This window comes from Mustela putorius, unplaced genomic scaffold, assembly GCF_011764305.1.
Source record: "Mustela putorius furo isolate JIRA1106 unplaced genomic scaffold, ASM1176430v1.1 tig00003859_pilon_pilon_pilon, whole genome shotgun sequence".
In the NCBI taxonomy this organism is placed as follows: domain Eukaryota; kingdom Metazoa; phylum Chordata; class Mammalia; order Carnivora; family Mustelidae; genus Mustela; species Mustela putorius.
Window position 1 is genome coordinate 11370196 of NW_025422011.1, and position 15856 is coordinate 11386051.

Below are 15856 nucleotides of genomic sequence, written 5' to 3' on the forward strand. Positions count from 1 at the left end.
CGCTTCACTGGAGCTGGAGTGCACCGGGCCTGCCCGGACTTCCACTCACTGCCCACCAGGAGAGCCTCCTGGCGCCCCCCAAGTTGCTCACTCCCACCTCCAGGAGCACCCGGACAGCCATGCAGAGGGGGACAAAGAGTCCTAGCACACAAAGGGTTCCACAGCAAGGGGTTTGGTTGCTTTAGGCAGCAGAATCCTTTCTTCAAACACATTCACATGCAAGAGCCAACCACAAAGTGGCCATTAAAAGTGGCTGCTCATCAATCAGCATCCCCCCCTTCCCTGAGGGGCCTGAAGGAAAATCCTTCCAAGTTCTGCAAAGAGTGAAGGAGGAAGCGTTCAGCGGTGAGTGCTTCTGGAAGGGTGCCACGCCACAGCAGCCAGGGTGCCTGGAAGGGGGTCAGAAGAGGCCCACAGGCAGGTCCTGAGGGTCCTAAAAGCCTTTGCTCCCCATAAGTCACTCAGGGGCCTTACTGGGAGAGGTCCATGTTCTTCAGCTTCCCCACTTCTTTCTTGTGTTTCTCCTGGAATTCCTTTGCTGCCTCATCCTGTGGTCAAAGCCCCGGAGACAGACTTGGTCAGAGGCAAGCAGAGAAGGAAGCTCAGAAGAAAGGGGAGGGGACAGAAGATCTCCGCAACCACATCCCGCTGTCAGGGACAGCTCTTACCAAAGACACAGGAATATAAAATGTGCATTTGGAAAAGTCCAGAAGGACAAACAAGAAGGTGTCAGCAGCTGCTGCTGGACTACATGCACGCACGCACCCGATGGGACTCGCAAGTTGAGGAGGGAGCCGGGCGCACCCAGGCCGGGAGAGGGGAGCTCCCGCGGGCTCCACCCACAGAGCATGGAGGCCACCACTGGTCGGGGGCAGGGCAGAGCACCCCTCCTCCAGGGGAAGGGCTCCGCAGCCGGCAGTGCCGACCTTCAGTGGGAACATACCAGGTCATCACTGAGGGTCTTCACAGTGGGCTCCATAACCACGTCCTTCACTGCCGCCATCTGCTCCTCGATGGCCCGTTCCTGCACCTCGCTGAACAGCTGCAAGACGACAGGGGGGCGCGGAAGATGAAGCCGCAGCCGGCTCCCAGCCCCTCGCCCCCGAGTCACTCGGCACCCACTTCACGCAGCACAGAGGGCACACATTCACCGTCAGAGGACAAGAACACAGACTAGAAAGACAGGAGATCCCTAACAGTGTTGCCTCTGGGAAAAAGCAAAGAACAGCACAGACACAGCTGAAGCCCGCCCCTAGGTGTGTGCGTGTGTACATGTGAGAGAGAGACAAAATACCTGCAACAAATATGGCCAAATGTTACATCTATTTCTCTTAAGGAAGACAGCTTGTTTGTTAAATTATTTGAAAACTGCCCAAAACCCTGCCCCCGGCTGCTACTACCTTCACAACTTTGCGGATGATCCGGTTGAAAAGTCCCATCAGCTGGCCTGCGGGCAGCTCGATCTCCTTTTCCAGCTGGTCCACAGACTTGTGCTGGAGGCCAATTCCCAAGAGAAGAGCCTGGAGAATGGAGGATCTGCTGACGTGGCCACCGGGACAGACCCTTGGCCATTCAAATGGCACCAAGAACCAGTCACGCTTTTAACCAAAGCCAAAATCTGGATCAAAATCCAACTGGCGCGTCTGCTCTGGCTTCTCCTCTGTCATCCCATTACTGAAACCACCAAGAAATGCTCTCCCTTCCTGAGCTCCCCAAACCGATGATCCTGACAAGAGCTGCAGGAGAAGTTCAGGGTGCCCCGGACCTCTGCTAAGTTAGAGTCAGAATCAAGGCGATGTGGTGGCATGGGAAGGGCACGGGTTCAGAGCGCAGCTCTTCGACACGCTAACTGTATGGCCGGGCACATGACCGCCTGCAGAGTCCGAGTGTCCCCAGCCGCAGAACGGGGAGAACGCTACCCACTGATCAGAACCACAAGGAATTAAATGCACAAAATTACTTCCAAGCATCCCAATCGACACCCAGCACACAAGCGGCAGATAACCTACCGACTGGGCTGCCGACAGGGACAGGTCCCCCAGCTGGTTGAGGAAATACATCCGGGAGATGGCCGGGATCAGGTCCATGATGAGATGATAGTCCACCATGTTCCGGGAGTACATCTCTAGCCTCTTCAGGTCATAGGAGAGGAAGAGGGCGTCCAGCTCCTCCCGGCGCAGCGCTGTACATGCAACAGACAGGTCAGGAGGCCAGACGCCCTTGCAGGGTCTGACACGATCCCCACATCACACACACAATAGTCCCCAAGTGGCATGCCAAGAGCTGCTCCTCCACGGGGCCTTGAACCAGAGCAGGACAGGAGCCGCCTGAAAGCACCTGCCCACTGACAGAACACACAGCTCCAGACAGCCCTGACCTTCATCCTGAAAAGGAGGAGGTAGCTTTGGGCCACCCAGGGAGTGGGCATGGTTGGCACGCACCCCTTGCTCAAAATTCCGTGCCAACACACCAGACCAAAAAACGCTCCTTCTCCACTGGGTCACTTCTCCTTGGGACCCAGCTTCACAGAAAGTGTGTGCTCTGCCCAGTATAAGGAACACAGCTTTTTCCATCAAAATATAATTGAGGAAAAAAAAAAAAAAAGACACACATACATAATGAGCACTGGAAAAAAAACAAACAAACCTACAGCTATTAATATTATAGGTCCACTTTTAAATATTCAAACAGGATTTATATGCCCAAAGTGCCTCCCATGTGTCAGCCATGTCAGGTTGGGGCGCATGTTCTTTTTAAAAAGATTTATCTATTTATTTGACAGACATAGACCACAAGTAGGCAGAGAGGCAGAGAGAGAGGGGGAAGCAGGCTCCCCGCCGAGCAGAGAGCCCGATGCGGGGCGTGATCCCAGGACCCTGAGATCATGACCTGAGCTGAAGGCAGAGGCTTAACCCACTGAGTCACCCAGGGGGCACATGTTCTTATTACAATTTCATCAGTGAGGAGACTGAGCCTCAGAACTGAGCTGGTTACCCGAGCTCACAGGATTTAAATCAGGTTCCATAATTAACTACCTATATTACCCTACTTAACATCTGAAATCAGATCACATCTCCTAAGTCTTGTTATACAGATGGAAGGTACTATGGGAGCTGGAGCCCCTAAGGCAGAGTTTGGTGGGGGGTGTCAGTGGGAGATGCCTAGGACCTGTCCCTCAATTCCTAATCCAGCCTTCTTTCTGGACCACCTGCTCCCCTCACCTCCTCCCGCCACGAAACCTACTAAGATCTGCCACAGCCAGCCGTCCATGCCCACCCGCTGCTTACCTGGCTGTGCTGGCTTCTCGATGTTCTTGTTCTGGATGATGTTCAGAGCCAGTGGGGGAGAGAAGGTGCTGAACTGGTAGGACAGCAGGGCTAGGAACCGCCTTCGGAAGTCTGGAGTACCACACACAGTCAGAGGTGTGGGGGCCTCTTGCCTATCACCTCTCTGCCCCCCTTCCCCTCCAATTTACCTTTCCAAAAGGCCGGGAGCCAGGCTCCCCTGTCAGCCTCCTCCTCGTCAGTCAGAGTCTTCAGCATGATGCACGAGTGCTCCCCGGTCAGGTCATTCTGTCAAACACAAATGCCAACTTGGCACCAAGAGCGCCCTTCTCTGAAGCATCTGTCATTGCTGAAGGGCAAGCAGGCAGAGCGGGAAGATGTGGTGCTTGCCCCGGCCTTTTCTTCCTCCCAGCTGGGAGAGGGCCCTCTGCACGTGGCCTGCACCTTCCACAAAGCCCCATTTCCCGCATGACAGCTGTCAGAGACCACTCGGTTCTGTGAATTCCTAGCAGGTGCCACGGCAGCAGAGCAGAGAGGTTCAGATCATCCGAGAGTGCTGTCTGCTCTGGACCCACGAGTGAGCCACCTGTACACATCAGGTCACATTCTGAACTCAGAGTCATTACGGCTTACATTCCAAGTGATCCAGTCCACGTTTTCTTAACCCTACAAAACTCCATGCCCCAAACCTAGAATTCCCATACTGGTGAATTAGCTTGCAAATGCAAGCTTCTTTAGGTGCTAAATAGTGGGCATGGCTTTTTAAATTTTTATTCTGTAACAACCACAAAAGCCCACACCATAAAACTATCTAATGGAATTCGACCAAAGAGCATTTATAGAACAAAACACCCACACCATGTACCAATGAGTGGCGCAGAGCACAAAAGCAAGGAATAAGCCATGGTCGATGTTGAGCTCGATGGTCTGAAATCTCCTGGCAGCTGACCAGTGGACTTACAGCCCGGCCTCAACTGAACTCACTAATCAGGAGCCAGCCCATGCGCGAGCTGCTCTGTACCCATACGTGGCAGCCCAACACCCAGCAGTCCTGGCCAGGCCCACTATAAATACTCAAACGGGCACCATCCTTGGATATGGGCCTTGTATGCTTAAAAAACAAAAAACAAAAAAACCCCAAACCTCCAACACCCCTTCTCTCAGCTGTCAGCGCCCCCTCCCTGGGGAAACAGAAGGAACCAGAAGAGAACTTCATCCATCCAACACCAACTCAAGCAACTGACCAACACCTTCTGTGCCCAAACTGCCTTCCTTGTTGCTGTGAGGGAGGAGGCGGCCACTTCTGCTCTTGGGGTCCTACTCCCCTTGCCTCAAAGTCTGCAATCAGACCCCTGTCACCTGTGCTATTTGTGCAGTCTCTACAGGATTGGACCCCATAGCAAATAAACATGTTCTAGAATCTAGAATCTAGAATCTAGAATGTGACAAACTCCTCTTAATGCCAATGTCCCTGCAGCTCCCTGGTTTCTCTGTTCCCTCTTGCTTCCTCTAAAGTCATCTACTCCCTCGCTTCCCCTTCTCTCCAGCCGGGATGATCCCTCAGCTCTACCGCAGCTGCTTTCCCTCTGGTCACCACTGCCAGCAAGTCCACTGGCCATTTGTTTGTCTCAGCTTACCTGCTCTCCCACAGCCACAGATTCCCCCTTTTACCATTTTTTTTTTCCTTGAGAGAGAGATAGTACATGCACGCAGGCAAAGATAGGGGCAGCGGCAGAAGGAGAGGGGGAGAGACAGAGAATCTCAAGCAGACTCTGAGCTTAGCACAGAGCCCAATGCAGAGCGGGATGCCACGATCCTGAGATCATGACCTGAGCCGAAATCAAGAGTTGGACGCTCAACCCACTGAGCCACCCAGGCAGCCCCCACCTTCCTGAAACACTCGTTAAACTTAGCTTCGGATGCCTTCCCCCACTTTCTCCTTCAGCTCAAGGCCACTCCCATTTCTAACCTACCCCTCTGGAGGCTGGGGAGTCCAGGATACACCCTCTTCTCAGCTTTCAGTCCCAGTTTTCAATAACTTTAAAAATGTACTCATTCACTGAACCGAACTATTTAGTGCTCTACGTGGTAAATGCTATTAAGTGTTGGGGTTACAGCTCTGAAGAAAACAAAGTCCTTGACCCAGGCAGCATATTCTGCTGAGACCACGCTCCCAGGTGTCCATCTCCAGCCCCAAACTCGCCCTGGAGGACCAGACTCCTAAAGGCAACCGCTCGTCCCACTTTCCCATCAGGTATCTGACAACACGTCACACTGTGCCAGAGCATTCCCGCTGTCCCCTCCAGACCTGTCCCTCCTCCAGCGGCTCTTCTCAGCAAACAGCACCTCCACCTTCCAGGTTCTCACCCGGACTCTCAAGCCAAAAACCCATGAATTACCCTGAATTCTTCTGGTTCACTCATCTTCCAATCCAATCTGTCAGTTCGACCCCCAAACACGCCTGGCCTCCGCCACTTCTGTCCGTCTTCACCACTTTCTCACAGCCCGCACCCCATCTCAGGCACCTGCCTCCCTGCCTTCACTCTCAGGCCACCACCGTCCACGGTCTCCATGGCAGTCACAGTTCCTTGACACCTTCCTCCAAGTGGACGGGAAGCAAACAGAGGCCCCACCCAACCTCACTGCCCCACCGGGAGCCTCGCCAGCCTTCGTCTCCTTCAAACTACCAATTCACTTCCGCCTCAGGCCCTGTGCTCACCGCACCTGCTGCTAGGAAACACTTTTATCCCCCAGGAATGCGCGCACAGCCAGTCCACTCTGATGACTCAGGGACCAGTTTGAAAGGCCACCCCTCAGAAGCCCGACCACTCAGTCCACTGTAAGTTTAGTGTTTGCTTTTCTTCGCGACACCTAGTACAATCTGCAAAGTTGTCATTTTCTTTAATTTCTTGTTGCCTATTTCTACTCGTCAGAAAATAAGCGTTGTGGCTTGTCTTGCTCACTGCAGGTGGTAAATACATGATTTTCTTTTTTATAATCTCCCAGTAACTCCCCCTTCCATAGCCTCCACGGCTCTGTCAGCCCCGCAGTCACACTCCACCCTCAGAGACTAGCCCATAACTGGAGTCTGCCCACCTGTAACTGGTTCCTAAAAACATCATTTTATTTTTTACAAATTCCAAGAGGCCCCCAGGCTACCAGATTCCTGATTCCTTGATGAACAAGTCCATGTGCACCTCTGCCTCTTTATACTCAAGCACAAATAAGGCCAAGCACACACCAGGTGCGCACCACACAGTGTGGGAGTAAGCGTGGGACTGCGTGGTCTTTCAGGGATGCCGGCCGTTTCAGTGTCATCGGAACAAACCTCTTGGAGGCAGGGCACACGTGCTCGGAGCCACAGAAAGAGGCACCAGGGCCCGTGTAAGGACAGACTTGTCACCAACTGTAACCACAAACCCACACCCTTCCTCTGCCTCACTCACCGGGGTCTGTCTCAGATAAACAGGAACAAACCCAGCTCGTTTCCAGAACCTGCGAAGATACAAAACGAGCAAGTCACTGCGTGCCCCTTCGGAGAGCAGCTGACACGTGAAGACAGGAAGGGTACTCGTGGGTGGCTGACGAACACACTGGCTGGAAGACACACACACAACCCACAGAACACTCACTCTCGGGACACCAAGGCCACAGGATGACACGAGGAAGGAAGGACAGGCAAACCCTTACTTGAGGAGCCGGGGGGTCAAGCCGTAGGACACACCCAGGTAGTCCAAGTGCTCAGCAGGCCTCTCGTTCAGTTTGAGGAGTAAGGGAGGCAGGTCCTTCCGAGGAGTGACGACCTCTTCCAACAAGCTGACGGCCTGGAAGATGCCAGGAAGAGAACACAGTCCAACCAGCAGAGGAAGAGGAAGCTCAGTGACATTCCCGAGCACCCTCACTGTGCCAGGCTTGGACCGAAACACAGCAAAAACTGGGACAGGTTTGTTGTTTGTTCCCTGGTTTTTAAATTACAGGCAACCACTGGGTCCAGCAATTGTTCCCCAACACACCCAACACCTGGACACACATGAAATCACACCGCTCCACACCTAAAATTCAGGGAAACAGCTACACGGTTTTAAAATGCCTTAGCATTGACGAAGAGACAGAGACAGTGTCCTGAAGATCCAGCTCTGTCACCAGGTGGCCCTGTGACTTGGGCAGGAACCAACCTCTAAACCAGCCATAAATTACAAGCCCTTTGCCTGCCTCCCAAACAGGCATACTGTGAAAATCAAGTCAATGTGTATGAAAAACTCGCAGTTCACGGCGTTCATGACATCACCAAGAGAGACACAATCTCCCGGAGTCTGGGCTCAGTGACCCGAGGAGGAGGCCGCCAAATGCAGAGTCGAAGCGGAAGCACACATCCGAGTTCCCGGGAGCTCCTTAAGACACGGATCATGGGGCCCCTCCCCGCCCCCTGACTCAGGAGGCCTTCGGCAAGGCTCGGGGCATTTTTTTTTTTTTATAGATTTTATTTTTATTTATTTATTTGTCAGAGAGAGAGAGGTAGAGCGAGCGCGAGCACAAGCAGACGGAGAGAGGCAGGCAGAGTCAGAGTGAGAAGCAGGCTCCCTACAGAGCAAGGATGCTGGGATCATGACCTGAGCCGAAGGCAGCTGCTCAACCAACTGAGCCACCCAGGCGTCCCGGCTCGGGGCATTTTTAACAAGTTTCCAGGTGATGCTGCTGAGGCTGATCTGAGGCTCTCAATTCAAGCGCCTCCAGAAGCCGCTGCTTCTCCAAAACGGAGGAAATCTGCGAGAGCTCAGAGAGCCCAGAGCGCTGAACAGTTCTTCATGTTCCCAAAGACCCAGAGGACCATCCTCCCAGCATCCAGGCGTTTGGCCAGAAGAGGCTTACCTCGCTGCTGACCGTGTGAATTTCTTGTGACGTCTCCAGGACCTTTTCCTCCAGACAAGGGAATCTGCCTTCGAAGTACATCTGCAGCAGCTGCAGAGCTCGGCTGCCATAGCCCATCTAGGAGCAAACACAGAGGGAAAAGGACAAGAGAACAAGAAAGGTTCTCAATCTGCCAGAAGCACCTCTATGCCCCTGTACTGCTTCCAGAAAGCCTCCGTTCTGAGTCAAACTACATTTGGTAGAGAACCAATAAAATCCCTCCATGAGGTCAAAGCAGAGGCCCTAAGAGCAAGCACCCTATGACTCCCACTCTCACACCATCTAGCCTGAGCATCAGGAAGGCTGGGCCCCAGATCAGCAAGCCCCAAACGGACGTCTCCACAGCGGACTCCTCAGTGGGGATTTCGAAGAGACAGGAGCTAACAAAAGTCGGTCAGGTTTACGGGTGCCCTGTCTTCACAGAAGAAAAGCAAGCATATACAATCACCCTGTCCACCCGCCAATCCCTGGCCTCGGGCAAACTGTCCATGGGAGAGAAGTACCTGGAACTGCCTACTTCTTGACTAGCCATCCACCCAAAGAGCCACATATACCCGGCCCAGGGAGCTGCCAGCAGCACAGCTGCAGCTAATGAAGCCCGGCGGGTCTGAGAGGCCTAAGGACGAGTTACCCCCTGATAATCCGGGTGAACAGCAATGCGAACAACCCTTCCACCGGAGAGGCCGCCGAAGTCTGGGTCTTGGAACTGTGTGGGAGACACAAGCCAGGAAGTGAGCCACAAAAACCTCGTCCAGCCCCGCCGGCCTCACTCACTCAGCCACATCAGGGAAAGGGCGACACCTGTTCTGACACTGTCCACGGAATCAGGTCCCCCGAAGCCTTCTTGCCTCGAGACAGGCTGTTCAAGATGGACTGGCGAGAGATCTCCCCCTCAAGGCACACCTGCGGGGGAAGCAGGACAGTGCAGAAGGCCAGAAGCGGGGAGCAAGCCCACTCACAGAACATCATCAATGCAGCTTCCCTGACAAGGCCAGCTCTTTCCTAACATTATGATGTATATGAAATGTATATGTATATGAAAAGGAAAAATAACAGAGAAATGCATTAGTAGGGGCGCCTGGGTGGCTCAGTCGGTTAAACGTCTGCCTTTGGCTCAGATCAGGATCCGAGAGTCCCGGGATCGATGCCCACACTGGGCTCCCTGCTCAGCAGGGAATCTGCTTGTCCCTCTCCCTCCCCTGCGTGTATGGGTGTACATACTCTCTCTAATAAAATCTTAAAAAATAAAAGAAAAAAAATGTGTAAGTACATGCCAGGCATTAAAAACATTATTGTTTCCATGCCTTTTCTTCTAATTTTAGAAGTATTGCTTTTATAATAAAGGAAGAAAACAAACATAAAACTTCTGTTTTAGGAGAAACCCTAGGTCAAAATACGAGTGGCCAGTTCCAACCTTCACCTCTCCTCCAACAGTGAGGCTCTGGGTGTCCGGCAGGGGTGGTTTCCTTCCATGCACCCTCATCACCTGCCTCAAATCACCCAGCCACTTGGCTCCACCCCGGGAACCAACACCTCCCCTGACACACCCCAGCTACTGAGTCATTAACACTTGATTCCTAAGTGTGTCCCCAAACAACAGCCACCATACCTGGATGACAGCAAGCACTTCTGGCAGGGCATTCTGGGTGGGGGGCACTGGGGGCAGGAGGCAGAAGAGATGGTGAGCAGGTGCATCGGAAAGCATCTGGAGATCATTGGGAGAGTTCTGTGGGGCACAAACAGAGTCCGTGAGAATCACTCCTCTTATTCTTCACTCGAGAGGCCACTCCGGAGTCATCGGCTGACTGGAGTACCGCCCTCGCCGAAGCCAAGCTGTGAGCTGAACCCCGGCTGAGTGCTTTACTTGTATGTCAGCCGGCCAGCCGAGACCCTGCGAAATGGCCTAGGAGGGACTTCGCCTCAAATGTTTGCTGTCATCGTTACACAAGTGCCGAGGCTAAGGAGGAGGGCAGAGGACTGCTTCGTCAGCGCTGCGGATTTCACAGCTGGGAAGGGAACTTTTCCCTGAGAAGAGGCTGCTACTTCAACAAAACCTATCACCACTTCTAACACCGAACTCTTCAGCCTTCCTTTGAAAGGTGTTCGTAACAATGCTACCTAGAGCCTCACAAAGTGTCCTTCCCAACATGCCCTTCACTCTGGAAGATTTTCAGATATTCTAAATTCTCATTTGGCACTCCTTAAATACAGCCCAGAGGTCCAAGAGTGGCCTCGGTCGGTCAGTACCACCAGGTCACCGCTGCTATGCCATCTGAGCCCATCTGTAGCAGACGAGTGAGAAACACAAGACCCTATTTTAAAAGCAGCAAAGCTCTCTGTTTTCCCCAGCTACGAGCAGGAATTCCACACACTGCGCGGCTGGAAGCCCAAGACGGGTCTGAACAATGGACAATGCAATCTCTCCAGCAGTATCAGTGCAGAACATCTAAGTCCCAGAACAATGGCCACCTGGGCCATCAGGTAGTAAAAGATAGGAAAAGCCAAAAAAGGGACCGTGAGAGCTAGAGTGCACCCGAGAGCACCCGAGGGCTGGCTGGCTACAATTACCTTGTAGTGAGAAGCCACATAGAGGGCCATAAGCCTTTGCAGGAAAACTTCAGAGGCCTTGTGGTAGCAAAAGAGGGTATCTCTATTAACATAGTAGCTGGGTCTGGAGTTAAGCAACCAAAACAAAGCAAAGAGAGCCAAAACAGGACTGCTTCCAGAAGGGACGTGGATACACAGATCGCCCCCAGCAGAAGGAGGAGCCCGCGTCCCTCAGAGAAACCCCGTATTGCAGGGAAGGAACAGCAAGGAAATGGAGAACATTCAACTTTCCCCTCTCCCTGGAGCAGGAGCCTGTGGACCAAAGGGCCGAGGCCTTCTGCTCAGTGACTTCATGGCCCCCCCCCCCCGCCCCTTCACAGGGTGCAGGCGCCGGGAGGATACAGCTCGCAGGCCTCGGGCAGGGGGCAGCCCGAGACTATCCGGGTGATGTTAAGGCAATCCAGGCACAGCAGGTCGTTCAGCCACTTCTCCACGGCGTCTCCGGGGGCGTATCGGATGGACTCCTGCAGGGAGACCTCATGCAGGGTTCGCGCTGCTCCCCGAAACACACATACATGATGAGAAGAATTGTTAGATATGTTTAGTCAGAAGAGCAAGGCAAATGTTCTACTCCCTTTGTCACAGGTTGGAGAATTCAAACTGAGTGGTTTTAAACTGTTCTGGGGGATGTTCAGTCTGCCATGACACTGATCCCACAGGGATCCCACTAAGTTAGTGCAACCATGCCCTGACAAACCAGGGCCTAATCCAGAAGTCCTGGGTCAGGCTCCCAACAGGTCACTGGCCTGCTGTTCCCTGGAGAAAGCAACTCCACTTTCTGGGGACCCAGCCTCTGTGCCCCACGGCTGGCCAGGCTGGTACCACCCAGGCTGATATGAGGAGATGATCCTGCAACATGGTCTGCGGAGACCTGGCATGGACAGGCCCGTCAAGAGCTCTGGGGGTACCTGAGGCCAGTCTGGCTGTCGCTGTGGCCTTGTTCTCTGCGGTAGTGCTGATCTGGCTCTGGGCGCTCTGCTGACGGAGCTGCTGGATCAGCTTGAGGGACAGGGACCGGCCAGTGCCCTCGTAGCTAGGAGCAAAAGCAAAGGCCATCAGGCAGGACGTCCGAAATCCACCCCCTAGGAGAGGATGGAGAGCTCCCTTCCTCACCCTGCTGCCGTCTGGACTCCCCGCAGAGGGGGTACATGCCCACAGGAGTCAAGGCAGCAGGGTGCTCAGCTGGGGGCCGGTGGGCCCGGGCTTCAAGTCTGGGGTGACTACTTAGCACCTCTGGGCAAGGAACTCACCCTCTTTAAGCCTCCCACCTCACGGGACGATGCTGTGAACCAAAAAGAAAATAAGGACTGGAAAGAGGAGGCGAATACAACCTTCAGCATAACAAACTGGAACAGTGCTCAGGGTCAGCGAGTGAGCTGCCACTGCAGACGCACTGGAAGGAAGGCAGAGAGTGCTTCCGGTGTGGAAAATCAAGACTGAATAACCCGCCACCTCAGTAATTCCTCTCAGCCCTACTTCACTGAGAAGGTGACAAAGCAACTAACAAAGATTTTGGAAAAAAAAAAAGAAATTGTCTTTACTCTGGTCAGCAAATGGACTCTTCTCATTGTATTTCCTCCTTCAGTCACAGCACGGGGGGCGGGGCGGGGCGTGGCGGGTAGACCGCTTAGTGGGTCTTCTTTTTTGTTCAGTGTTACATCACCTCATGGTATGTACTATGATAATATTTATAGACCATATAAATACTTCCTCTTACTCGAATACTATTTTTAAAGAATGATCAAAAAATCGGAACGTTGAGGTATTTTATTCTCCTTCCCAGCCACACGTAACAAAATTTTCTCAAAAGAATTCCATTTACTTATTTAAAAAAGAAGAAAAACAAGTAAGCACAAGCAACAAAACAATTTCTAGCACTTCAAAGGACATTATCAAGGAAGTGGAGGAAAAAACAGAAGGAAATTTTTGTAAATCATATAAGGCACCGGTACCTGGAATACATGAGGAAAACTTACAACTCAGTAATAAAAAGACAAATATGCCAAATAGAAAAATGAGCAGAAGATCTAAATAGCTATTTCTCCAAAGATCACAAACCGTGGATAAGCACCATAAGATGCCCCACCCACATCGTCAGCCATTAGGGAAATGCAAACGAAGACCATAACGAGACTCGACTTCACACTCACTAGGATGGCTATAATCAAAAGACATGTAACACACATGCTGGCAAGGACATGGAAAACTTGGAAATCTCATACGCTATGGGTGGGAATTTAAATTGGTGCAGCTGCTTTAAAAACAGTCTGGCGGATCCTCAAGCAGCTAAATGTAAAGCTACTATCTGACCCAGGAATTGCACTCCTAGGTATAGACCCAACAACACTAAAAACATGTCCACACAGAAAACCTTCCCAGCAGCATTATTCCTGACAGCCAAAAGATAGAAACAACCCCAATGTCCATCAACAAGTAAACGGAAAAACAAAATGTATATAAACATTCAATGGAATATTATTTGATCATTAAAAGGAAGGAAATCCCAACACAAGACACACGGACAAACCTTGAAAACACGGTAAGTGAAAGAAGCCAGTCACAAAAGACCCCACATTGTTTGATTCCATTTACATGAATCGTCTAGAACAGGCAAATCTATAGAGACAGTAGACTAGTAGTTCCCCAAAGCAGGGGGATTAGAGGGTGATAGGTAAAGGGTATCGCTTTTCTTTTGGGGGTGACGAAAATGCAAAATTGATTGTGGGGCTGGTTGCACAATTCTGTGCAGATACTAAAAAGCACAGAATTACACATTTGAAGTGGGTAAACTGCTTAATACATGAATTATATCTCAATAAAACTTCGCAAAAAAAGTAAAATCCATTTTTTAAAATATTTTCAGTAAAGCAGACACAATATATATCTGTTAACAGAGGATTATCTCTTCAAGATGTGATTCACACCAAGAAATCTTTCCAATATTGAAGATAGATATTCACTGACCTGGAAAGAGCTCACAATATATTGTTACATAAAAAAGTAAACTAACTAAAATAAGTAAACAATGTTCACATTCTCCTTTAAAATTAAAAATTAAAGTAAATGTGTAGAAAATATATAACAAAATTCTAACAGAAGATACTTCTCATGGTGATACTATTGGTGACTTTTCTTTTTGTTTGCCTGTTTTTCCTAATGGTTCCACAGCAAGCATGAACTAAATATTTTAAGTATCTAAACAGAGCTCTTGAGCCACTGTAAGACTGCTGTCTTGGGGTACCAGGGGGGCTCAGTTGGTTAAACATCTGACTCTTGGTTTCGGCTCAGGTCATGATCTCTGGGTTGTGGGATCAATCCCCGAGTCAGGCTCCACGCTGACTGGAGAGTCCGCTAGGGATCCTCTCTCCCCCTCTGCCCCTTCCCCCACCTTGCTCTCAAATAAATAAATGTTTACCAAAAAAAAGACTGCTATCTAATGCTAATTTGATAGTTGCTGTCACACTGTATTTTCACATGGCTCTAAGAGAGATGACATCAGTACTGCTGGGTGCTCTCTGAAAACTAATCAGGCCTAGAGACAAGATGAGACCCTCACCACTTGAGTTATGAAATTCGTCAGTCTCGTGCTGCCCATTTTACCATCAGACCAGAGGTGGGTGCCCCTCGTTAATGAGAGACTGACTCCAATGCGCCAGGAGAGACCAAAGCAGCTCCTATGACTCTGGCTTCGAGAACCAGACCACCTACCCCGACCCAGGCATGCTCACTCACGCCCACTAACGGGCAAGAACCTACAACGGGAGCAATGACTCCCACCCAAGTGCTTACCCATTGATGGTGGATGCCATGAACACAAGGTAGGGGCCCAGGAGGCTTTTCACCAGGGGCAGGGGGATGGCAGCGGCTTCATCAATCACAACAAGCTCAGCCTGACCCAGTTTCACAGCATCTGCAGGGTGTATATACTGTGGGGAAGAAAAGTTTACGTTATTACCCAGCCATCCTGGGGCCACAGCTGTGATCCCTGCAAGGCCTCGTCAAGGCCCCTCTCTGTCCTATTTCCTACTTCCCAGTTCTTCTCTCACTTCTCCTTTCCACTTTTTCTTGGCAGGACAAAACAGAATGGGCTTGAAGCCCAACACCTGGGTTCGGAAGGTCAACCACCGATTATGTGCCCCAGGACGGGTCACTCAGCCTCGCAGCCTCAGACTTCTGTCCGGTAAAGTGGAGGAAATACCCATCTGATAGCTGCTTAGGAGAAACATCGGGGAAATCTGGAAAAATGCCCTGGCTGGTGCCTGGCCTAGTACTGATAGGTGGGGCTCCCTCTTCCTCTCTTCGTCTTCCCATGCTTCTCTCTAGCCTCGCCCTGGCCAGGGAGCCAGAGGCACAGCCTCGTCCCAGCAGCAGTGGCGGATGGGACGGTCAGGTGTCCCAAGCACCTCCTACACTCTGGGTCCTGGGCTACCTGCTTGGACACCGTCATCATTAAGGCCACGTCTCCCAGCCCTGAAGAAGATGCTTCTAAGACTCGATGATGCCTTCCTAATACACACACACTCACATATCCTTAACTGTATGACTAGCTTGGCTACCTAACACCACAAAGTTGCCCTAAGTTTGGCATCCTTATGCATGCAAACCACCCTTTCGGTTTCTTCAGGGCCTCCTGCTATTTTTAAAGTTTGGGCAAGGCCACGAAGAGGTATTTTACAGGAGGGAAAACCTGAATTAACATAAAGACATGCAACCTCGCTAGTAAGCGACACAATGCCAGAGATGGCGAGGAGGTCCCACTTCATTCATGGACACGGAAAATAGATAGCCATAAAACACCCCGTGTTGGGAAGAACGTGAGGAAAACAAAAATTTAAAAAAAAAAATGCTGGTGGGAAAGTAAACTGGTACACTTTTTTAAAGGAGAATCTGGCAAAAACAACGAAAAGGGGGGAATCTGTGCATACTCTAAATCGAATAGTTCCATTCCTAGAAACATAAACAAACAGTAATATAAACATAAAATGCTTGAGAATCAAGCAGAGCTGCAAGCTTTCATCTGGACGAATCCTGAAAACAAAAGCTGAGTAACAAGGCAG

At 51.2% G+C, this 15856-nt stretch overlaps 1 protein-coding gene across 1 annotated transcript in view; it reads right to left on the minus strand.

The window, feature by feature from the left end:
* The window catches only part of NAT10 (N-acetyltransferase 10), a 38304-nt gene that overhangs the window by 3486 nt on the left and 18962 nt on the right, over window positions 1-15856 (minus strand). The window contains exons 12-27 of the mRNA XM_004755960.3: window positions 14589-14725; window positions 11708-11832; window positions 11142-11292; window positions 10761-10857; window positions 9802-9918; window positions 8994-9095; window positions 8824-8898; window positions 8154-8270; window positions 6975-7108; window positions 6731-6779; window positions 3476-3572; window positions 3288-3398; window positions 2010-2182; window positions 1401-1520; window positions 944-1042; window positions 475-548 (exon numbers count right to left, since the gene is read on the minus strand). Of these exons, the coding sequence (XP_004756017.1) occupies window positions 475-548; window positions 944-1042; window positions 1401-1520; window positions 2010-2182; window positions 3288-3398; window positions 3476-3572; window positions 6731-6779; window positions 6975-7108; window positions 8154-8270; window positions 8824-8898; window positions 8994-9095; window positions 9802-9918; window positions 10761-10857; window positions 11142-11292; window positions 11708-11832; window positions 14589-14725 (1778 nt within the window). The remainder of the gene's footprint in view (window positions 1-474; window positions 549-943; window positions 1043-1400; window positions 1521-2009; window positions 2183-3287; window positions 3399-3475; window positions 3573-6730; window positions 6780-6974; window positions 7109-8153; window positions 8271-8823; window positions 8899-8993; window positions 9096-9801; window positions 9919-10760; window positions 10858-11141; window positions 11293-11707; window positions 11833-14588; window positions 14726-15856) is intronic.